The following is a 25201-nucleotide window of genomic DNA, read 5'->3' as shown; positions in this document are numbered from 1 at the left end:
CTTATACATATTCTCTAATGTACCTCTTCCTCTCCACGCAATCACAATACCATTTTACATGTCAGTCACTCTCTGAGCACCATTTCCTTCCCAACTCTGCAGTTCCATCTCACCCTCCCTCCATACATGTATTTCTACTTAATATGTGGTCCAATTTTTTGAAAAGTGGAATAGCTCAACCACTTTTTTTGTGTCTGTTAGTCAGGATAGACTAACCTACTTTAACAACCCCCAAGTTTTAGTGGTTTAACACGATTCAAGTATATGTCTCACTCACATCTCTGTTGGTTGTGAGTTGGGAAGCAATGGTAGAGGAGTAGTCACCACATGAAAGGAGCCTGAGTCCCTGGATGCCTCTTTGGAACGAATTACTCTTTTGATTTTCTCTTTTATTTGATGAAGTATATCCTCTAGTAGCTTATTGACAGGGCATACAAGAGGGAAAATTTTGAGACCTTGCATGTCTAAAAATGTCTTTAATCATCAAGTATGAGAAGGGGAATGGTTTGACTGAGCAATAGACTGCTTATATGTTGTCTGTAGATTTCTTTCAGAAGTTTGAATTAATCACTCTATTGTCCTCTTTCCAGAATTACTTTTTTTTTTTTTTAAAGATTTTATATATTAATTAATGAGAGACAGAGAGAGAGAGAGAGAGAGGCAGAGAAAGGTAGAGAGAGAAGTAGGCTCCATGCAGGGAGCCCGATGCGGGACTCGATCCTGGAATTCCAGGATCACACCCTGGGCCAAAGGCAGATGCTCAACCACTGAGCCACCCAGACATCCCCAGAATTACTTTTTAAGAAAGGTTTTTATCTATCTATCTATCTGAGAGGGAGGGAACATGAGCAGGAGGAGGGGCACAGGGGGAGGGAGAGAGAGCATCTCAAGCAGACTCTGTACTGAGCAAGGAACCCTGTGTGGGACTTGATCCCACTACACTACCTTGAGATCATGACCTTGAGCTGAAATCAAGAGTTGGTCACTCAGTTGACTGAGCCACCCAGGTTCCTCATTTCCAGAATTACTTTCAAAAGTTTAAAGCCATCCTAATTGTTTATTCTTTCTATGTAACCTGATTTTCTTACCCATAGAAGCTTGTAAAATTGTCTTCAGTGTTTGAAATTCACTGTGGTAATTTACTATGAAATACTTTGGTATGGACTCAGGACTTGTGTTGAGCATTTTATGGGCCCTTTGAACCTGGAAACTTATGTCTTTAACATCTGGGAAATTATTAATGATATCTTAATCTATTTTTCCGTATGTGTATGTGGTAGGCTGCGGTGGATGGGCAGGTATGGGAGGAGGGTGGGTCAGTTTGTCCTTATTTGTATAAAAAGGAGCCACCCAAGTGTTGATGTTAGGTCTTTTATGAGCAGAAGTCATGTATCTAAAGTGGAAGCTCATTGCATGTGGCTTTAGATTGCATGGCATTTGGATTAGCTATTCTTGTAGCTGTGCCGTCAGCTTGGATCTCTTCTCTAATTCTTCCCTTGTGAACATTGTACTTATATTGCATTATATCTTGTTGACTTCCTTTTATGGGCTTGATTGGTGTCTTGCCTACCATTTCAAAGTATTACTTTGCCCTTTCTAAGACAGGTTTAAGCTACACAAACCTGACCAACATGGTTCCAGAGAGGGGAAATGTTGGCCTCTCCCTTTAAGCAATAAAAGTATCTCATAGCACTACTATTTTCTTTTCCAGTCAGTGAGCTATGTGGGTAGAGATCCTCAAGGAAAGCTGATAATTTGAGAGGATTTTGCTTTGATAATAAAAAGTTACGGAATTAAAAATTGTTTTTTTCCCAGGACTTCAGAGGACATTAATGCTTGCTTCTTTGTTCTAATTTTGACCTTTTGATCCAAGTTAGATTTTTAATTTTAAAGGTTAATCCAGTGGTGCTCATTTTATTTAAAATTAGCAATGTGTTTTTCACTTACTTAAAATGTCATTATGCCTAAAGAAGTGATGGTCACTGTAATATCTATTAGGAGATTACAGTTGTACCAGAGATGACCAACATAAATTTTTATAGTTCTGTTTTGCAATTGTTCTGACTTTTTTTTTTTTTAAGATTTTATTTATTTATTTATTCATGAGACACACAGAGAGAGGCAGAGACATAGGCAGGGGTAGAAGCAGGCTCCCTGCAGGGAGCCTGACATGGGACTCGATCCCAGGACTCCAGGATCATGCCCTGGGCTGAAGGTGCTCCTGTTCTGACACACTTAATGAATCTTTCCCCTTTATCAGTTCATTAATATTGTTTTAAAGTTGGTTGATGTTATAGGCTTGTATTATCATACTGTGAGGTGGCCCATAATTGTGGCTTTCAGCTTAAATCATTTTTTTACTAAAGTGATTATCAATAGTATATAAAACTTAGGACAAAAGGATAATTCTTTTTTTACACATTGCCTTTATTGTTCATTGTTCCTGTGTATGAAGTTTTACATATTTGCAGTCATACTTTACATGGCATTTTGTTATCTTTTTGCACCTGATAGGCATAATATCAAATGTGTCCTTGTCTTTGCTTCCTTCCTATGAGTTTTCTCCTGCCATAATTTATTACATCATGATGACTGGCCTTGACTTAAAGCTGTTGTTGTCAGCTTGGGTCATTTTCAGTTTTATCTTTGGTTTTACTAAAGACTAACACAAAATTAAAATGTATGTATTTATTATTAATTAATTAATTAATTAATTAATTTATGAGAGACACAGAAAGAGAGCGAGCGTGAGCGGTAGAGGGAGAAGCAGGCTCCATGCAGGGAGCCTGACATGGGACTCGATCCTGGGTCTCCAGGATCACACCCTGGGCTGACGGTGGTGCTAAACCGCTGAGCCACCCAGCCTGCCCAATAGAGGTCATCTTAATCAGAAGGAGAGCCTAAGGTCTAAGGCTAATTTAAGTTCTTTCCTTTGGGACTTCTGGTTCCTTCTATTTTATTATTAGTAACAGAGGTTAGTTACTTGCTTCTATCATGTTAGTTTTGATTTTCATTTTTTTGATTGAAGAAGTATTTCAGTAATAATTTTATATACTCCATAAAGAAATGCACACTTGTACAATTCAGTAAAAGAACTTCCAGTTCTTTTTATTGTTTTTGCATATCTAGTAAATTGGAAATAGTGAAAACTGCCTTCCCACTAAGTATATAGGTGTAATGTTAGGTTATATTTGTGTTTGAAAATATGTAATTCCTCCACCCACCCATGGCTCAACTAAAATTAACCTTAGCCTTAGGATTTATTTCTGAATTTTACTTCACTACCTTCTCTTTTGCTTATTGTGATTTTAGATGTTTTGTTTTTTGGTGTTGGTGATATATTTCCATAGCATTTTACATTTTATAGAAACTTTTATATCCATTTGACCTAGGAATAAATTTAATAAAAGAAGTACAGGAATTCATTGGAAGCCACAAAACATAGTGGAATGAAATTAAAGACCTGACTAAATGGAAAGACATCCCATGTTAATGGATTGGAATCTTAATAATTTGAAGATGGCAATATTTCCCAAATTGGTCTATAGATTCTATGTAATCTTTATCAAAATCTCAGCTGCCTTTTAAAAAAAAAATTGACATGCCGATCCTAAAATTTACATGGAAATATAAGGGACTTAGAATAGCCAGTAAAATCTTAAGAAGAACAAAGTTGAAAGATGCACTCTTCTCAATTTTAAAACTTCTGCAAATCTACAGTAATCAAGGCAATGTGATACAGACAGAAGGATATATCTATCTATGTATATAGATTTATATAGATAGATCATTGGAATAGCTTTGAGGGTCCACGCATAAACCCTTCCTTTTTGGTTGATTGGTTTTTGACAAGGCTGCCAAGGTCATTTAGTTGTGGAAAGAATAGTCTTTGCAACAAATGATCCTGAAACAAATGGATATCCATAGGCAATAGAATAATACTGGTACCCTGCCTCAGCACCATATATAAAAATTAGCTCAAAACGGACCATGGGTTTAAAAGTAAGAGCTAAAGTTGTAAAACTCTAAGAAGAAAACATAGGAATAAATCATTGAGATTTGGGGATAAGCAGTGCTTTCCTAGAAATGACATCAAATAGGAGTGCCTGGGTAGTACAGTCAGTTGAGCATCGGACTCTTGGTTTCTGCTCAGGCCTGATCTCAGGGTTATGGGATTGAGCCTTCTGCTGGGCTCTGTGCTTAGCGTGGAATCTGCTTGGGTTTCTCTCTCCCTCTCCCTGTGCCACTCCTGCTTCTCTCTCTCTTTCTCTAAAAAATAAATCTTAAAAAAAAAAAAAAAGAAGAAATGACATCAAATTAAACAACAAAAGAAAAAATAGGTAAATCGACTTCCTCAAAAGTTTTTGTGCTTCAGAGAATACCATTTAAAAATGGTATGCAGAAATAGTAGAAGTACTTTTTCTCTGACTTTTTCTTTGCCATTTTAATTTTCCCACTTACTCCTTTATCCACTTGTAAGACAGTAATTATTATCTACATAGTGCTTTGCATATTTGCAGTACATATTTGTTGGGAAGAGAAAAGGGTATGTATTTTTTTTAAAGATTTATTTTAAAAAAATTTATTTATTTATTTATTTATTTATTTATTTATTTATTTATTTATGCGAGAGAGAGAGAGAGAGGCAGAGACACAGGAGGAGGGAGAAGCAGGCGCCATGCCAGGAGCCCAACGCGGGACTCGATCCCGGGACCCCAGGATCGCGCCCTGGGCCAAAGGCAGGCGCTAAACCGCTGAGCCACCCAGGGATCCCCTGTATTTTATTTAAAGATTTTATTTGAGAGAGTGAGCATGATCAGGCGGAGGGGCAAAGGGAGAAGGGAGAGAGAGAAGCAGACTCCTTGTTGAGCAGGGAGCCTGACACGGGGCTCATTTTGGAATGCATCCCCAAGAAAACAAAAACAAACAAAAAAGATATAATAATGAATAGAAGAGGGATGCCTGGGTGGCTCAGCAGTTGAGCGTCTGCCTTTGGCGTAGGGCGTGATCCTGGAGTTCCGGGATGGAGTCCCACATCGGGCTCTCTGCATGGAGCCTGCTTCTCCCTCTGCCTGTGTCTCTCCCTTTCTCTCTGTGTCTCTCGTGAGTAAATAAAATCTTAAAGAAAAATAATAGAGGAATGGACAAAGGGATAGTGGGTGATAAAGTACAGTAACATATTAACAGCGGAATCCAAGTAGTAAGTATATGAGTGTTAATAGTAGAACCCTTTTCAACTATTCTGTTAGTTTCAAAATGTGTATAATAAATGTTGTAGGGGATCCCTGGGTGGCGCAGCGGTTTGGCGCCTGCCTTTGGCCCAGGGCGCGATCCTGGAGACCCAGGATCGAGTCCCACGTCGGGCTCCCGGTGCACGGAGCCTGCTTCTCCCTCTGCCTGTGTCTCTGCCTCTTTCTCTCTCTCTCTGTGACTATCATAAATAAATAAAAATTAAAAAAAAAAAAGTGTTGTAGGGGCAGCCCTGGTGGCGCAGCGGTTTAGTGCCGCCTGCAGCCCAGGGCGCGATCCTGGAGACCTGGGATCAAGTCCTACATCGGGCTCCCTGCATGGAGCCTGCTTCTCCCTCTGCCTATGTCTCTGCCTCTCTCTCGCTCTCTCTGAATGAATAAATAAATAAATAAATCTTAAAAAAAAATGTAAAAAAGAATAACTGAGAAAGGCAGATGACTTAAGTGAACAAAAGGCATGGGAAATGGTCATTTTAATTAAAAAAAAAATCTTGATTTGAAACCCAAAAGGAAAGCAGAGGTAGTCACAGTATGGAAGAATACCAATAGTAATAGTATACATTTGGAAGATTATAGGCAAAGGAGGGAATGCCTCCATTACTGGCTAGAAGAGAAAAAAACGAAGCGGGAAGGGCAGGGGCAGGAGCAAAGTGGGAGGGGGGCAGACAGGAGAAAATAATTAACTCTTAAAAGACATCAATCCTACAAATATCTAGATGAGGACATTGCACAAAATGGATAAATCATTAACAGAACCTACAGAAAGGATAAAAGGTACATCTAGAAATTGAGGCAAAGTACAAAATGAAAATATGTATATGTGAGGCAACACTGGAAGACCTGGCGGGCTATGAAAGATAGATAGATGCTAAACACTAAATCTCAAGAAAGTATTAGAACCTATAACGGTTAAACTCATATTTTACAAAACATAATGCCTACAAAGGGTCAGTGAGAACCTGCATAATCCCATCTTCCACTTCCACATTTGGTAGTCCTAGGAGTAGCAAAAATGTTTCTTAACAGACTGAACCACTCATGCGCCCCATATATTTTATTTTATAGCAATTTTCTAATTTTAGAACCTAAAATTTAAAAAAATTATATCTTTATTGCATGTTTTCCTATTTCTCTCTTGTCTTTGGTTTTATCTTTGTTCTTTGCTGCCTAAGCTTTTGTTGTTCTCCCTAGTACTTCTTTTCCTGTTTTCTACTTTATTTTTTTTTATTTTTTATTTTTTTAAAGATTTTATTTATTTATTCATGATAGTCACACAAAGAGAGAGAGAGGCAGAGACACAGGCAGAGGGAGAAGCAGGCTCCATGCAGGGAGCCCGACGTGGGATTTGATCCCGGGTCTCCAGGATCACGCCCTGGGCCAAAGGCAGGCGCCAAACCGCTGCGCCGCCCAGGGATCCCCTGTTTTCTACTTTATTGCACACTTTTAAGTCTGACCTGTCCTCAGCAATATGTAATTTTCTATCTCCCTCCCTTTTATCCTCTGAATGTATGTTCATACACACATTTCTGAGGTACTTTTATTTTTTTTATTTTTTTATTTTTTTGAGTATAGTTGACACCGAGATACTTTTTAAAAGGCATAGGGAAGGGGATTAAAATTAAAATTAAAAATGCCTTACTTTGGGATCCCTGGGTGGCACAGTGGTTTAGCGCCTGCCTTTGGCCCAGGGCGCAATCCTGGAGACCCGGGATCGAATCCCACATCGGGCTCCCGGTGCATGGAGCCTGCTTCTCCTTCTGCCTATGTCTCTGCCTCTCTCTGTGTGACTATCATAAATAAATAAAAATTAAAAAAAATGTTTAAAAAATGCCTTCTCAGGCATAATAAGAACGCAGTTGTTGGTTAAAAGTACACCTTCATAATTTGGTTTCTGCACAGTTGATGAAAATAGTATTGTAAATCATGTCGAACATACAGCTCGTGAGAGTTCATTTATTTAAAAATGGTTAACAAGGAAAGAAGTACAACCATTGGCATGTCATCTTATGAAAGGAGGAAATGGAAAGATGATCAATTGTTTTGGATGTAGGAGAATATTACGTATTCAAAATAGATTAAAAAAAACAAAAACAAAAACAAAATAGATTTTAAGGAACATTTTTAGAGATGAGATTTAGTTTGAGATTTAGTTTGTGTTTAGCATCTATCTTTCATAGCCCGCCAGGTCTTCCAGTGTTGCCTCACATATACATATTTTCATTTTGTACTTTGCCTCAATTTCTAGATGTACCTTTTATCCTTTCTGTAGGTTCTGTTAATGATTTATCCATTTTGTGTAATGTCCTCATCTAGATATTTGTAGGATTGATGTCTTTTAAGAGTTAATTCTTTTCTCCTGTCTGCCCCCCTCCCGCTTTGCTCCTGCCCCTGCCCTTCCCGCTTCGTTTTTTTCTCTTCTAGCCAGTAATGGAGGCATTCCCTCCTTTGCCTATAATCTTCCAAATGTATACTATTACTATTGGTATTCTTCCATACTGTGACTACCTCTGCTTTCCTTTTGGGTTTCAAATCAAGATTTTTTTTTTAATTAAAATGACCATTTCCCATGCCTTTTGTTCACTTAAGTCATCTGCCTTTCTCAACCAGTTATTTTTTTACAACACTTTATTATACACATTTTGAAACTAACAATAGTTGAAAAGGGTTCTACTATTAACACTCATGTACTTACTACTTGGATTCCATTGTTAATATTTTACTGTACTTTATTATCCACTATCCCTTTGTCCATTCCTCTATTCATTATTATTATATCTTTTTTGTTTGTTTTTGTTTTCTTGGTGGTACATTTCAAAATAAGCAGCCGATATCAGTAAACTTCAATCCTAAATATTTTTTTAAATTATTATTTATTTAAATTTATTTATTCATGAGAGACACACACAGAGACGCAGAGACATAGGCAGAGGGAGAAGCAGGCTCCATGCAGGGAGCCCAAAGTGGGACTCAATCCCAGGACCCTGGGATCATGACCTGAGCCGAAGGCAGATGCTCAGCAACTGAGCCACCCAGGTGTGCTTCAACCCTAAATATTTTACCATGTGTAAAATATGTCTAATATTAGGTTAACTAGAGGAAAGTGTTTAGAGGAATTTTTTTTTTTTTGAGTTAGAATTTACATCGAAAGATTTGCATGGATCCTAAGTGTATCATTTAATGACCTCTGTCTTCTAAGTCATTTGTGTTCTCATAAGACAACTTCCATTATAAGGCCATGCTTTAGAAACTTGTGTATTCATTTGGATTTTCAAAAATAGACTTTGAATGTCACAAAGTACCTTAAACATTTCTTCTTTTTAATTTTTTATGTAAATAATAATAAATATAATAATTATAATTAAAGGTATTTTTATTTTTTCTAGATTGTTCCATGCTTCAGCAAATATTCTTAGCATTGCCATGATTTTATATAATACACTATGGAGGAAATAACTTGAGGATGTTTTTGTTTACTTAAAAGTACAAGAATATAAAGAAAGGCAAGGATTGTTCTTTTGTATACTTCATAAGCTAAGTATGTAAAAGAGGTAGTTAATTCAAGACACTTGAAACATTTGAAACATTTATGGAGTGCTTTATAGGTTTATTATGTGCTTCTATGTACCTGAATTCACTTGAGCTCACATTAATCATGTTGGATAGGTGGACAGTTGTATCTGCTCTGTAAGTGAAGAAACCAAGCCTCAGGTAGGGGAAAGGGCATTGCAGCAGTTAAATGCAGATCCTCTCACTTTATATTTCGTCTAGTGGCAACAGCTGAAGTTCCACTCAGTCTTTAGTTCCAGTGCCATTCCAGATATTGGATTTGCTGATGAATAGAGACCGAATGTTTTATTGCATAGACTAGTGTTAACTGTAGTGACGACTTTGATGCAAAGGCTTATGCCAATATTTTGAGTTCCCCATAATGAAATACTCAGATATAAGGAAGCTGCAACTATTGGGATCCAAATGGAACTCTAAGTGTGTTATATTTAGAATGTGACATACTGATATCACATACCTATTTTGTTTTCACAAGAGTGAACAATATCATGATTGAGATGCCACTTAATGTGGCAAAATGCCTATTTCAGAAATGTATTATGTGAGAAGCTCATTGGAGAAAAGAAAGTTTTATTGATATATCTATCTTGGAAGTTTTCTATTTCACAACATCCTTGAAGGACTTCCCCTTCTTTCCCATAGATCCTTAATGACAAAACCATCTGGAGAAAATCAGGTTGACATTGTCTGGGTAATGGACCTGACAAAAATGTGGGCAGTTTTGTTTTTGTCAGTGGATGTAAAGGTTTAAATCTTCATTTGGTTAATACCATCAAGGAAAAGCTAGAAGAGATTAATATGGCTCCTGAAGAAAAGTATTCTTGAGGAAACCTTGCGATAGCAACTTACTGAAAGTCCTTTAGGATCAGCAACTGGAAATAATCTGTTTGAGATCACCTTTTGAGTCTATATCCTTATTTTTGTCATTTTTTTTTTTTAAGATTTATTTATTTATGATAGACATAGAGAGAGAGAGAGGCAGAGACACAGGCAGAGGGAGAAGCAGGCTCCATGCAGGGAGCCCGACGTGGGATTCGATCCCGGGTCTCCAGGATCGCGCCCTGGGCCAAAGGCAGGCGCTAAACCGCTGCGCCACCCAGGGATCCCCTGTTTTTGTCATTTTGAAGATAGATTGCATAGGACCTGAAAACCTTTTTCTAATATTAGTAAGGATGTCTGCCTAGAGAGTACAAATCATGTAATTCTTTAAAAAATATTAGATTGTTTTTGACATAGTTAATCGTTGATCTACCTCCTGTGCACCTGAAAAAGGTGACAGGACCTGGCCAATGAATCAGGTAAATACCTAGATACTCTGTAGATAGGACCAGAAGGATGAGAAAACAGAACATTGTTCCCATTTGCTGCTTATCCTATGCCTTTGTCTCTTGTCATCTTTCTCTCAGGGCTGGCTAGCTTAGAGCCTGTTGAAACAGTTTTGTTTTGAGGAAAAGATAATTTTTAGGAAAAGATAATCTTTTATGTAAATCTGTGTGCTAGAAGTATCCTGGCAGGTCTGAGGTTTAAGGCAATGTTTGTTAGAGAAAGAAGGAAATGGATTATGGAAAAGAAAGGAGGCAAATATCCATTCAAAAGAGTGCCACCAGCAGTGTCTTCATCAGATAGTGTGTCTCAGCTGTATACTATATGGTATCTAATTTGGGTGTGATCCACTTTGGGGCCGCTTTATTCTTTGAGTCTTGAATCTGGATTTATCTATCTAGTTGTTTATTTATTTTTAAGTGCATCTCTCTTTCCCCAGTGTTATTGAAATGCTAGAGAATCAAGAAGAAGAAAAAAAAAAGTGCAGCCATAATTCTTTCCTCCTAATGAAACCACTGTTACACTCTTGATAAAATCTTCATTTCTTATTCTGTAATTATTTTTTTGTTCCTGGAATTAGAAAATGCCTCTTTTTGTTTCCTGTTTTTTTGGAATGTCTTTGAATGTGTCCTCGGAAGGCCGGCTGAAGGACGAATATATTGGGTGATATCACGGTGGTATCAGTTAAATTGTTGTGCCAGTCTTTGAAAAGTACTACATCCTGCTTTTTTTCTCAGTAGGTGACTAGTACTTGTACATCATTACTATTAAGTGTCTGATCTTTAAAATGATGCTGAAGGTAAGGGTGATGGGAGACTTCTGAAAAAAACAACAACACTGAGCTTTTCAGAAATTTTCCACATTTGTGGCTGGGACTTCTCAGCTGCTGCTTTCAGACACACATTCCTTCTCTTCATTTCCATTTGAAGGAGTCCTTTCTTATCATATCCAGATAAATTTTCTATGGCAGAGTAATGAACTATCATCAGTCTTCATTCTGATTGACAAACATAGCATGTTAGCTATGTGGGAATAAGAAATGGTGTCAGATAAGAGGGGAATGCCCTGAATTTTCATTAGAGAGAACTTTTTTTTTTTAATAAACACTGAATTGATGAAGTGGTTCTGTTTTATTTTGCCTGAACCAAGTGAATTCCAACACATGAAAGTCATTTGGAGTTTTAATATAGTTTATTCTACTGGGACAGACTTACTTGAGAATTCCTTTGTGACTCACAGTGTAATGAAATTTCACCAGCTTATTTTGTTAAAGCTAGGGGAAAAAATTAAGTAAATGGGTATTTTGCTAAATGAGCTATACTTCTCAGGAATATGTATAGGAAAGAAGGAAGTCATGCAAATTGGGATGCATTTTCTTATGGGACTCTTTAATTTCAAATGCCATGTGTTTCAAAGGTCAGATGATCTTTATTATCCTTATTATTTAATCCTGGTAGATGAGCTTTTCTTCTCTCTTTGTAAAAATGGGTCTATTTCATGATAACAGCAACAATATTAGATCCATAGATATATTCTTAATCGTTGGCCTATGTCAGTTTTGTTTGTCACTGTATCTTTGGCACTTTCCACAGTATCTGGCAGTTACAAGCACTCAGATATTGCTTGGACAGTGTTGGTTATTGTTAATTGCAGAATAATAAATCTCCATTTGTTCTTTTATGTGGTAATTGTTTAATTGGAATTGTTTCTTAAATACACTAAAAAGCCAGCTTACCGGGGCAGCCCGGGTGGCTCAGCGGTTTAGCGCCGCCTTCATTCAGCGCAGGGCCTGATCCTGGAGACCTGGGATCGAGTCCCACATGGAGCCTGCTTCTCCCTCTGCCTGTGTCTCTGCCTCTGTCTCTCTCTCTCTCTGTGTCTCCCATGAATAAATAAATAAAATGTTAAAAAAAAAAAAAGCCAGCTTACTTTTGTAAGTTTAAGGTTCTATCTTAAAATTTCTTGAATATGTTCTTTCAAAGCTTTAGAATGAATGACCTTCTGAAATGTTTTTTGCTTTGGGATAGAAATAAGTTTTAGAAACAGCTGTAGTAATTTTAAAGAAGAATTACTGCTGACTGCAGTTTTCTGAGGCTAATGTTTCAAAGTGTTCTTTTTTTTAGATTTATTTATTTACTTGAGAGAAAGAGTGCGTGCGTGTGTGGGGAGGTGGAGGGGTGCGAGCAGTGGGAAGGAATCTCCAGCAGACTCCTCACCAAGCCTTAGGTGGGGATTAATCTCACAACCCTGAGATCTTGACCTGAGCCAAAATCAAGATTTGGCTACTCAACTGACTGAGCACCCAGGCGCCCCTATAACACATTTTTATAGGTTGCTGTCTATGGGTAGCATGGTAAAAAGAATTGGGAGATTTAATAATTAGTATAAATTTAAGTATTCTAAAATTTGTTGGAATAATTTGATAGTGAGGAAAAAGTATTTGGTGACTAATTTATATGTAAATACATAAATATAAGTTCTCTTTTCTAAAAGTGAATGTATGAAGAAGCTTTAAAATGGTACAAAGAGTAACATCCTAAGTTAATTCTGTTTCTTTTTATTTCAGGGTTGAAAACAGTGAGATCACATTTCACAGTTAAAAAAAACTTAAGAAGACAATATGGGGACTCCTGGTTCTGGAAGGAAAAGGACACCTGTAAAAGACCGATTTTCTGCAGAAGATGAAGCTTTGAGTAACATTGCCAGAGAGGTGTGTCTGGAAAACCCCCTCTCAACATTGAGTTGCCTAGTTGAGAATGTTGTAAAAATGCCGGGTTGGGGGTGGGGGTGGCAGCAGGATATATATATAGACTTTCATTTACTGAGCTAGTTTCAGAATGCTGACTGTAAAGAAGATGTTATATCTGGCCTCTAAATAGTATATTAGAATAAAATATAGTTACAGTTACCATCTTTTTATTTGAATATCTGTTTTTAATCCAAAATTAATTTTTCATTTTATTTTTTGTGGATTACTTTGAGGTATCTATAATGTTTTGAAATTTATAATTATTCTTCACTATTGAAACTTAAGGTCATTAAATTGTGGAAAATATGGTAACTATATTATAGAAATGCTCGTGGTCTATACAGTTAACATATTTCAGGAGGCACTGTATAAATGTTGACAGAAACAGTCCTTATTTGGTGTCTGCCCAGATTCAGTTGTTTTAGCTGTTTTTTGAAATACTGCAGTGGAATTTTTATGTTTAACTTTCAGCTAGTACCAGAGCTTCTGGAGCATTTTTGTTTCGGTTTGTTGACAACTCAGAAGAAAGAAAAAAATGGAAAGGGTTGTCACCTATTGAATCACTGGCAACATTTCCTGTTGCATATTGGAAATTTAAGATAACTCCCAGCTGTGATTTCTTAGTGAGGTGCCAACTTTGTTTCAGACACTGACTCTATCTGCAGCTGCAGACCTGACCATAAATTAATCTGGTGCAGGAATTGGTTAGAACATTATTAAATTATATTCTTTTTGTGAGGATTAGTCCTTCACCACTTCCTCTTTGTTATTCTTGGTAAATAGCTCATTTAGGACTGTTGCTATTTCCTTTGACATATTATGCAGTCTCTTTTTGATCCAGCTCATTGTTACATTTTTCCTTGGTAAGCTACTTAGTTAGCTTTTGACTTGGATGTCAGATTGTGTAGAGGGATATTTGAAGCAAAGAAAAGTTGCCTGAAAACTGTTGACAAAATTGTGATATTACTTTAACAAAATTACTTAAAAAAAATCAAGTGAGATATTTTTGGATAAAACGATAAAAGATACTTTAAAATGAAGTGAAAATGAGATACAAGGATCTTAAGTATTTGCACAGATGAAGCATTTTGGGAGCCACATAGTTTTATTTGAAAACTGAAACTACTCAAAATGTTTATTTCCCAAATTAGAGGGATTTACCCAGATTTCTATAAGGAGAGAAAAATGTTGGCACCTTCTAGGCTTTTTTCTACTGTCACTAAATATTTGAGCTCTTTTTTTTTGAATCTATGATGCTTTGTTTGCAAAAGTGGGTGCATTCTAAACATTTAACACTTGAGTGTTTTCTATGTTACAAACATTTCTAAGCATTTAAACTGCATTATTTTAATCTTCACAGAATTCTGAGATTAGTTTTATTATTATCTCCATTTTAACAGACAAAGAAACCATTGCACAGAAATGTTAAGTATCTTTTCTAAAGAAGCCATTGCACAGAAATGTTAAGTATCTTTTCTAAGGTCACACAGCCAGAAAATGGCAGGGCTTGGGTTCAAACACATGAAGTCTGGCTCCAAAGTCTGAGCATTTAACTACTCTTTGTGCTATACTGTTTCTGAATATTCTCCAACTCTCCCATTAATAGTTTGTGTTTTGCTAACTTTCCCTGATTTTGAAAGTACTTACACATCTTGATTCTCACAATAAGCTTATGAGTTAGGAAGGATAGGGGTTATTATTAGCCTTATTCATAGATAAGGAAACAGACAAAGCTGAGAGATAAATGTCTAAAAGGTTTCAGTGCTGGGGCTCAAATTCAGCTACTTAAAGCCATTGTTTATTCTACTATACCACACTGCTTCCAGAGAGGAAGGCTTTGGAGAGTTCTAAGTGTGGCCCTGAATCCTGGCTCTACTAGTTGCTTGTTGAGTAATTTTGTTAAGTAACTACTATAGTAAGACTTCAGTTTCCTCATCTGTAAAATGGGAATAATATTGTCTTGTATTACAGGGCTGTTGTGATGATTAAAGGAAATAAAGCATGTAAACCTTTAGCATACTGTTAGGCTTGCAGTGGACTATTTTGTTGCTATTTAGTAAGTCAGAATTGAAAGTGATACTAGAGGTAAAATGGTCTTTTTTGAAAAATAAATTCATTAAGATAGGGGTTCTAAAACATGGTTGATCACCAGACACTCTCAGGGAACTGTTTCTTTTTCTTTTCTTTTTTTTTCTTAAGATTTTATTTATTTATTTATGAGAGACACATACACACACAGAGGCAGAGACACAGGCAGAGAGAGAAGCAGGCTCCATGTAGGAAGCCCCTTGTGGGACTCGATTCAGGGACTCCTGGATCACACCCCGAGCTGAAGGCAGATGCTCAACCTCTGAGCCACCCAGGCGTCCCCGAGGGAACTGTTTCAATGGACAGAGCCCCGGGCCTTACTTGTACTTGCTAAATCTGAATCTGTGGGGGTTGAGCTCAGAAACCTGTATTTAAGTGTGTGTGTGTATGCATGCATGCATGCACACACAGGTACAGACACATACACACTTTTGTTCCTGGGATCTTTTTTTTTTTTTTTTAAGATTTTATTTATTTATTCATGAGAGACACAGAGATAGAGGCAGAGACACAGAGATAAAGAGAGGCAGAGACACAGGCAGAGGGAGAAGCAGGCTCCATGCAGGAAGCCTGACATGGGACTTGATCCTGAGACTCCAGGATCACACTCCAGACCAAAGGCAGGTGCTAAACTGCTGAGCCACCCAGGGATCCCCTGTTCCTGGGATCTTGCTGGCCAGTCGGATTTGGGAACCATAAACTAAAATATACAGAAGATCCTATCCTGGATAGTCAGTTTTTTATACCTGCAAGTGGTTTTCCTCCCTGTACATTATTATTTTGCTATACATAATTTAGCTTAATCCAGTTATTAAATTACAAGTTATAGTATAATAATAAGCATTATTCTAAAAGGATTTAGAAGGCCAGTATTTTTAGTTTTTCTATTTTCTAATTTCTAATAGAATATTTTCTATTCTATTTTCAGCATTCTGAATATGAGTATGCCAGTTCTTACTAACCTGGTCAAAAGGCTCAGCTTAACCGTCCATATGAAAAGGCCAGTTTTTATTAAGTTTCAAGATTTTTATTTGCATGAGTGCCTAGTATGTGATGTAGTAGTTCGAAAAGCTAAGAGGAAATAGATTTAGCAGTTTTAATAATTCCTTCATACATTTCTTGTAATTCTTTTTCTTTCCTTTAAAGTTTTCATAGCCAATTCTTAATTGTGCATTCATATATTACATGGTTGACTTTTGCAGCTGATCCCTAATCCTTATTTTCTCCCATATGATCATCCCTTTCATAAAGCCAAAAAACAAAAATAAAAACAAAAAAAACTCATGCCTGAAGTTAGGAACAAACAGCAATAATGAACAGAACTCCCATAATGATTAAAAAGGACAAATAGCTTAATCCTCCTTTAAATTGTTAAATCTCAATTTGTTAATTTGTGTTTTCTCACTTCAAATTGTTTTTTGAGGTAGATCAGGGATGCCGTAAATAAAGAAAAATAACCTCTTTGTCCTCCTGCTTACTATTTGCTCAGGTTTTTTTGCTCCTCAGTTGGCCCCAAGTCAGGGAACTGGAGGAAATGAGGAGGAAAAGAAACAGAAGGCAGGGATGCCTGGGTGGCTCAGTGGTTTAGCATCTGCCTTAGGCCCAGGGCATGATCCTGGAGTCCCCAGATCGAGTCCCATATGAGGCTCCCTGCATGGAGCCTGCTTCTCCCTCTGCCTACGTCTCTGCCTCTCTCTGTATCTCTCATGAATAAATAAATAAAATCTAAAAAAAAAAAAATAAATCTTTAAAAACAGAAACAAAAGGCATAAATATTCTGTAAACTGGATAATTTGCATGTTAAAATATGGAACTGAGTACATTGTGGTAAAACACACATAACATAAAACTTACCATATTAGCCATTTTTAAAGTGTAGGGTTTTGTGGCCTTACGTACATTTACATTGTTGTGGAACCATTATCCACCCATCTAGAGAAATCTTCATTTTGATTTGTAATCAAAATGTAAGACCTGTGTACACTGTAAAAAGATGTTTAGATGTTTGAAGACTGCTCTGTGAAGTCAGGAATGTGGATGGATTTAGAAGTCCCATCCTGTCTGTAGTAGGTATGTTGCTGTTCTGTGAGGGAAACATGGGCTGCCACAGCTTTGGAAGAGCTCAGGAGAGCAGTGTCAGAAGGGGTCACCAGCAAGTTCTCTATGGTGTCAGAGGGCCAGTCCGCATACTTTTTTTCTTGCTCGCTTGGCTTTGATTGTTCCACAGGTTTGGGGGAAATGCATCTGGAGGGTTGACTTTAAGTGAAAATTACCTGAAAGCACAGAGTGTATCAAATTGGGAACCCTTGGACAGCTCACTCTCCAAAGGAGAATGAGGGTAGCATGGAAGCCATGTATGCTGCCTTACTGTGGTTAGTTTGGCAAATGTTACGGTGAGTGTTCCCAGGAAAAGAAATTAAGCCTTTTGAAGGGATAGCAAACAGTCTTTTTAAGGCATCACAGAAGCCTAGAATATTACTGAGCTCCTCGTTTTAGAGCTGCAGATATGAAGAAAACATGTTCTATGCATATTTCTCCAAATGAAAGTTAATCAGAATGTTGCTTATTTTTGGACTTTATGATCTGAGAGTCCCTCTAGCTCTAAAATTCTGTGAGTTCTCTTGAGATCCAGAACCCACAGAGATTCATGCTCATAATGTATAGTTCTCTTAAATCTAAAAGATCAATGACAAACATAGAAATTGATAAAATTTTAAAGGAGTTGGGGAATTTAGCAAATGGAGTTTTCAGAGACTTTTGTTGTTGAGCAGAATGTACATGTAGACATATTGGGTGCATACACCTACTTATAATAAGGAAGAAGGGAAAATTTTCTGACTTTTTGACATTTGTGGCTGCTAGGGCTTTTAGATTTCATTTTTTAGAAAAAAGATTAAAAAAAAAAGTTTATTGAGAGAGTGAGCACATGAGCAGGGGGAGGGGCAGAGGAGAGGGAGAGTGAGAGAATCCTCAAGCAGGTGGATATCATGGAGCCTGATACCATGACCTGAGCCAAAATCAAGAGTTGTACACTTAACTGAACCACCCAGGTGCTTCCAGATTTCATTTTTCAAAATAGTTTTATTGAGATATAATTCATCTATTTGAAATGTACAATTCAGTGGTTTTTGGTATTTTACCATATTAATTTTTTAGAAGTTGTGATTATAATGTGCATAATAAAATTTTCCATTTTAACTATTTTCAGACTATAATTCAGTGGCATTCATTGCATTTACAGTGTTGTATAAACCATCACCACTCTCCCTTTCTAAAACCTTTTCATCATCCCAGACAGAAAGTCTGTAACCATTAAGTAATACCTCCCCATTTCCCCCTCCTCTGGAACCTGGTAACCTTTAATCTACTTTATGTCTGTATTAATTTATCTAATTCTGAATATTTCATTAAGTGGAATTTACAGTTTTTTTCCTTTTGTATCTCGCTTTTTTCTCTTATTGTAATGACTTCAAGATTCATCCATGTTGTAGCATGAATAAGAACTTCATTCCTTCCCTCTCCCCACCTTCAAATAACTTCCATTCCTTTTTTAAGGCTGAGTAATTTTCCACTATATTTATATAATACATTTTGTCTATCCATTTATCTATTGATGGATGCTTGGTTGAATTTCATTTTGCTGGCTATGGAAGTCACAGGCATCTCAGGCATCTAGTAGTGAGAACCAGAAATCTGCAGGTTTTGTTTATATATTAGCGGCCTGAACAGAAGGATACAAAGACAAGAATTGTGCTTAAGATACTGCCCAGGGTTATTGTTTTATGGAATGATAACCATGATTGCTTGGTAGAACTAATGATCTCATAGTTTCTCACTATTTTACTTGAGTAATTTATTTATTTTTAGGGCATGGCAATTAAGGATTAAAAACTTGCCAAGGATAGCAGCTTTTGAAAATGCAAAGAATTACCATAATCACATTATTTATGGGTGTTAATACCATCTTTCATTTAAGAGTAGAGTTTAAAGAGGCACCTGGGTTGCTCAGTTGGTTTAGCATTCAACTGGTGATCTCAGCTCAGGTCTTGATCTCAGGATCATGATGGAGCCCCGCTCCCCCCCCCATCCCCCACAAAAAAAAAGAAAAAAAAAGAAGAGAGTTTTCAAAAACTGCACAAATTTAATTAATTTATTTATTCATGAGAGACAGAGACAGGGGCAGAGACACAGGCAGAGGGAGAAGCAGGTTCCATGCAGGGGGAGCCTGATGCAGAACTCGATCCTGGGACTCCACTCCAGGATCACGCCCTAAGTCAAAAGTAGACGCTCAACTGCTGAGCCACCCAGGCATCCCATAAAACTGCACACATTTTGAATGTAATTCATTGAGTAAATGGTTTTTGAGCATCTGTTCTCTGCTGGTGCTGTGTCATGTATGAGGGTTATGGAGTGGACAGGTCTAACATAGTCATTGCCCTCAGGGAGCTTAGATTCTATGGGGGAAAACAGACATTAAACAAAGAATTGCGGGATGGACTAGTTCAATTTTCAGTTTCCTTTTTTCTTCGAAATGTCTACATTTAACATGGTAATTTCTATCTTGAAAGCCATGATTGTCAGTGTATGTCACAGTGGCATTCTTAGAATTGAGGAAATACAGTAATCTATTTATTTACAGCTGTGTTAAGTGCTTTGAGTGGACAGTCAATGGTTTTATTAAAAAGTGTGTGATGAGGAACTTGACATGTTTGGGGACTTTGGGAAGGCTTTCCTGAGGAAGTGCCCTTTCAACTGAGTTTTGAAGGATGTGTGGAATTATTGAGGGGAAAAAGAGTTGTCATATGTGGGAAAGAGCTTTCCAGTCAAAGCAAAGAATGTGTGACAAGCTTTTAAGCCTTTAAGAGTATGGAGAATTCAAGGATTAATAATAACAGCTAACATGTACTGATTACTGAGCTTGTATTACGTACAGTCACTGTCCCAAGTTCTTTATTTTATCGGTTATGAATGCAGGGCTTGGAGAAGTGAAGTAACTTGCCCAGGGTCATACAGCTAGAAAAGTAAGGCTGAAATCTGCACTTAGGCTCCTAAGGTTGTGTCCCCTATGAGATCACTGTTTACACTAATATGCACAGCAAGGAGGAGAGTATCCAGAGAGGTAGGCAGGAGCCAGATCATATAAGCCAGTGGTTCTCAACCGAGGGTGATTTTGTCTCTCAAGGGACATTTGGCAGTGTGTGGATATTTTTGTCTGTCATAACTGGAGGAGGGATGTACCACTGGTGTTTGTGGATAGGGACCAGGGATGCTCATACACATCCTACAGTGCACAGGACAGCCACCTACAACAAAGAATTATCTGTCCCAAAAGTCAATAGGGACATTGAGAACCCTATTACAGGTTCTTATAGACTGTATTTAGGATTTGAGTCTGTGTCCTAAGAACGATGGAAAACATTGAAGGATTTTGTATAAGGATATGACATAATCGGATCTGTGCCTTAAAAGGATGACATTAGTGCAGGTTGGAGATTATATCAGAAAGGACACTAGTGGATGCGGGCAGATGCATTGTGAGACTTGCAGAGGCAATGGGGGCCTGGCTCAGAGGATGACAGTGGGGATGGTGAGAGATGGTTGGGACAGAGGTCAGAGAAGTAAGTAGTCCATGCTCAGTAGTGAGTGGCTGTTAGGGGAACGTTTGGATTGTGCCCCTGGGTGGTGGTAGGGAACATTCACATGGAGAGGAGTCTTGGAGAGGGTGGACTACGGACTTATGTTGTATTTAAAGTGTCGGTGAGGTATATAAGTGGGGACTGTGAAGGGGCAGTTTGTGGAAATGGATCTAGAACTACAAGGAGAGGTCTGGGCTGTAGTCAAGACCTGTGAGCATGTAGGTGATTGAAATCGTGATATGGATGAAATTTGTCCAGGGAAGAAGTGTAGACTTAGGCTGAGTCCTAAGCACTCCAGGATTTCAAGATCAAGTTTTGAGACTTTCTTAATTCTGACACTTTTTTGATCATCCTTTTGTGCTTGGTTCAGATTCTGTGCAAATCGGATTTGTCTGGAAAGCTGACTCCACAGGAGGCATAATTACTCTTATTTAAAATGCTTTTGAGGGGATCCCTGGGTGGCGCAGCGGTTTGGCGCCTGCCTTTGGCCCAGGGCGCGATCCTGGAGACCCGGGATCGAATCCCGCATCGGGCTCCCGGTGCATGGAGCCTGCTTCTCCCTCTGCCTGTGTCTCTGCCTCTCTCTCTCTCACTGTGTGCCTATCATAAATAAATTAAAAAAAAAAAATTTAAAATGCTTTTGAGTGTTCTCAGTGGTGGTACACAAAGATTTATATTTTTGATAAGATTATGAAATGTGAATTAATCTTTTAGAGTTATGAAGAGTGACTTTTTTATTTCTCTCTGGTTTAAAAAAAAATGCTCCTTCTTTGTGCTGTCTTTATTAGACAAATCCTTTGAAAGAGCAAATATAAGTTGTTTTCAGTCATCTAGAATTCCTTCCAGTGGCATTAATGCATGAATTCAGCCAATTCCCACTGAGTGCAGATCTCTCCCATTTTTTTTTTCCCATTCACCTCTAGAACTAAGTCAGAGCTCTGGCTCTGTGATGGCCAGTGTCACTCTGCATAATCTCGCTTTTGATTTGTTCCTCTAACCAGAATTAACAAGACTGAGTTTTGTGTCTGTGTGATTGAAGAATATTTGGTATAGCATTCATTGTCATAATCTTCACTATTCCTGTGACTTAGAGGAATTTGGAGAAAAAATTTCTTTTTTTTTTTTTTTTTTTTTTTTTTTTTTTTTTTTTTTTTTTTTTTTTTTTTTTTTAATTTTTATTTATTTATGATAGTAACAGAGGGAGAGAGAGAGGCAGAGACACAGGCAGAGGGAGAAGCAGGCTCCATGCACCGAGAGCCTGACATGGGATTCGATCCGGGGTCTCCAGGATCGCGCCCTGGGCCAAAGGCAGGCGCCAAACCGCAGCGCCACCCAGGGATCCCTGGAGAAAAAATTTCAAAGAGCACAATATCAGTAACCTAAATGTGAAGACATTATTGGCAACAGCCTTTTTCTTCCCCCTCAAAGTATTTCTACTAGAACTATGATTCTCACATTTTCCCCTTTGGTTAGATATGTCACTGTAAATCCAAAATTTCAATTTTTCTGAGCTGTCTATTTATTAGGTTGTATTTAGACCTGAGTAATAGAGTCTATAATCTTAAATTTCCTCTCTCATTCCAAATGAATATTTTGCTATCAAAAGGTCTTAGAGTAAAAGGAACATATAGTTGTGTGACATCAGAAGAAAATGGCTTAAAATCCCTAGGTTTTTATCTAATACATATAGATGTTTATACTCAGAAAAACTTAATGTAGTTGGTTTTCAACTAGCCAAAGTTTTTAAAAAAGTAGTTAGCCATGATTACATTGTAAGATCTAGTTAAGAAAAATGGTACCTGAGATTTTTCTACTAAAGGGAGATTGGTAAGAAATTGAGTAATGACTTTTATTTGTTAGTCTGGAAACCATAGCAACACAATAAATATTATGTCTCTTAATTTGTCTTTCAGTGTTCTTTTGGCATGAGTGTCATGGAAAAATAAACTAAATTAAACACAGTAAACTCTGAGTCTTAGCTACCTGAATTAGTCATTTTCCTTGAATGTTTCACTTTTTGAAACATTTTGTACTTCACGTTTCTTGAAATTAAAGCATGGTCTGTAAAGATACAGATTATTTTTTTTATTCCTTACTCTTGCCAGTTGCATGGGTTTTATCTTATGGGTATATATGCAAGCTGGCAGCCCTGCACTTGGCTTGGTTAAGTGCATTTCTGTCAAATAATGAAATTTTTAAAAATATATTTTTTAATATTTATTTATTTATTTTAGCTAGAGGAAGAGTGCATGCGGAGGGGGGAGGGACTGAGGGGGAGGGAGAGAAATCCTCAAGTAGACTCTCCACTGAGCGAGGAGCTGATGTGGGGCTTGATTCCAGGACCCTGAGATCATGACCTGAGACTAAATCAAGAGTCAGTGACAACGAACCACCCAGGCACCCCTCAAATTATGAAATATTTATTTGCCTTCCTTGAAAAAAAGCTAGAGGTTTCCTTTATTTTAAAGACATTTGGGTGTGTGTTTTCATGTACTTCTCTTTGAAAATATTAAATGCAGGAAGGTTTTGATAATAGTATAAATACCTATGAGTCTACCACCAAACATTAACTGATATCACTGTTTTGTGATGATTACTTCAGATTAAAAAAATAAGGAAGGGAGAAAGAAGACCTTATAAATGAAGTTTAGGGCCATTTGTTTCATTTCTTAGGCCTCTCTTCCTACCCCCACTTCACCCAACAGGGAACTACTGTAATAAAATCATAAGATTTCCTTCCTGAAAGTTCTAAAAGTTCAAATACATTTCTCCATAAACAGTATTGTTTTATGGGTTTTTGGGTATTGTCTTCTAAGTGCTCAATAGGCATGGGGGTGAGAAACAAGTAGAACCATGTGGGAAGCTGCCAGCATAATAGCTCATATAGCTGGAGAGAGGTTGGGGAATGGGAGGAAATGATGCTGGAGAGACAGTAGGGCCAATCATGAAGAGATTTGTGTGCTGAGGAGTTTAAATTTGATTTTGGAAGCTGTAGAGGAGCCATTGAAGAGTAAAAGATTTTTTCAGATTTGATTTGTAACATAATTGCTTTAGCCACCATATGAAGAATGACTAACATAAGGCAGAAAACTAGCTGGGAAGCTGCTGTAGTCATCTTGGCAAGAGATGCCAAGAGCCTGAATTAAGACAGTAATAGTGGGAATGGAGAGGAAAGTTCGATGGAAGGAATAGTAAAGAGATATAGAATGTTGTTGGGAGCTATGTAGTTGAGGTTTGGTGACTGAAGGTGGTGGTGGAAGAGGGTAAAAAAGAAGGAGGAGGCTTATGATGATTCTTCATCTTAGTTTTTGGATAACTGGACAGCTACCAAGGAATATAAAGAGGAAGAGGAAGTTGAAAGAATATAAATTCAGTTTGTGATACACTGAGTCTGAGGTTCCAGTGGGACAGCCTCAGTGGTTAATAGCCAGTTGGATCAGGACTGTGGGAGAAAAGTCTGAGTTGGACATAAAGATTTGCAGATAATCAGTATCATGGTGGAGGTGGGGTGTGGGGATGGAGCATAGAGATCAAGCCTGGAAGCTCCTTAAAATTTAAGGGGCTAGCAGAGAAAAATGAGCACATGATAAATTCTGAGGAAGAGAGGTCAGAGTCAGGGGTAAAACTGGGAGATTAGTATTGCAGAAAGCCAAGAGATGAACATTTTAAGCAGAAAAGTGAGTGGTCAGGGATGTTGGAAGTCCTGAAAGGACAAGTGAGATAAGAACAGAAAAATCCTATTGGGTTTGGTAGTTAGAGGTCATTAGTGACTTTCAGGAGTAATTTCAGTAAAATCATTTGGGCAGAAACCAGAATGCAGTCATGTGGAGAGAGTGGGAAGCAAGGAAGGAGGTGTGAGGAAAGTTGGCTGTGAAGAGAAGGCAAGGCAGAATTGAATCAAGATAGGATTGTTTGTTTTTATTCATTTTTGAAAGATGAGAGGGAGTTTGAACCTATTTAATGAGAAGAAAAGCCAATAGGGAAGAGAGTGAAGATAGAGAAGAGAGATCAAGATCATATAGTTGAGGGCAGCCCCGGTGGCGCAGCGGTTTAGCGCCGCCTGCAGCCTGGGGCGTGATCTTGGAGACCCGGGATCCAGTCCCACGTCAGGCTCCCTGCATGGAGCCTGCTTCTCCCTTTGCCTGTGTTGTGTCTCTGCCTCTCTCTCTCTAGCTGTGTCTCTATGAATAAATAAATTTAAAAAAATCTTAAAAAAAAAAAAAAAGATCACATAGTTGAGACAAGATCCCTGGGGAAGGTAGATTTCACATCATAGTATGGAGTGTGCATGTGTGTCTCAGGAGAGATATATTATATATAAACATATATAGTTTTATATTTATATTAAGTTATGTGGCTTATAATTAACCTCTTGCCTTTGGATCTTAGGATGATGGATTCAAACTTTTTTTCTTTTTTAAGCCAGCATGTGGTTTGAACTCAACAACCCTGAGATCAAGACCTGAATTGAGATCAAGACTTGGATGCTTAACTGACTGAGTCACCCAGGCACCCCTAACCTTCCCCCCACCTTCAACCAATAGTCCTAAGTGAAATTTTTTTTTAAGATTTTATTAATTAAAAAAAAA

General features: G+C 37.7%; 1 protein-coding gene across 35 annotated transcripts in view; it reads left to right on the top strand.

Moving 5' to 3' along the window:
- Nucleotides 1-25201, top strand: part of LRRFIP2 (LRR binding FLII interacting protein 2) — a 110271-nt gene that overhangs the window by 13905 nt on the left and 71165 nt on the right. For all 35 annotated transcript variants that reach the window (XM_025461336.3, XM_025461339.3, XM_025461335.3 and 32 more), the window contains exon 2: nucleotides 12706-12849. In XM_025461336.3, coding sequence (XP_025317121.1) covers nucleotides 12760-12849 — 90 coding nt within the window. In that variant the 5' untranslated portion in view covers nucleotides 12706-12759. The remainder of the gene's footprint in view (nucleotides 1-12705; nucleotides 12850-25201) is intronic.

Source organism: Canis lupus, chromosome 23, assembly GCF_003254725.2.
Source record: "Canis lupus dingo isolate Sandy chromosome 23, ASM325472v2, whole genome shotgun sequence".
Classification (NCBI taxonomy): Eukaryota; Metazoa; Chordata; class Mammalia; order Carnivora; family Canidae; genus Canis; species Canis lupus.
Note: the sequence above shows the minus strand (reverse complement) of the source record. Positions and strands in the feature narration are given on the sequence as shown.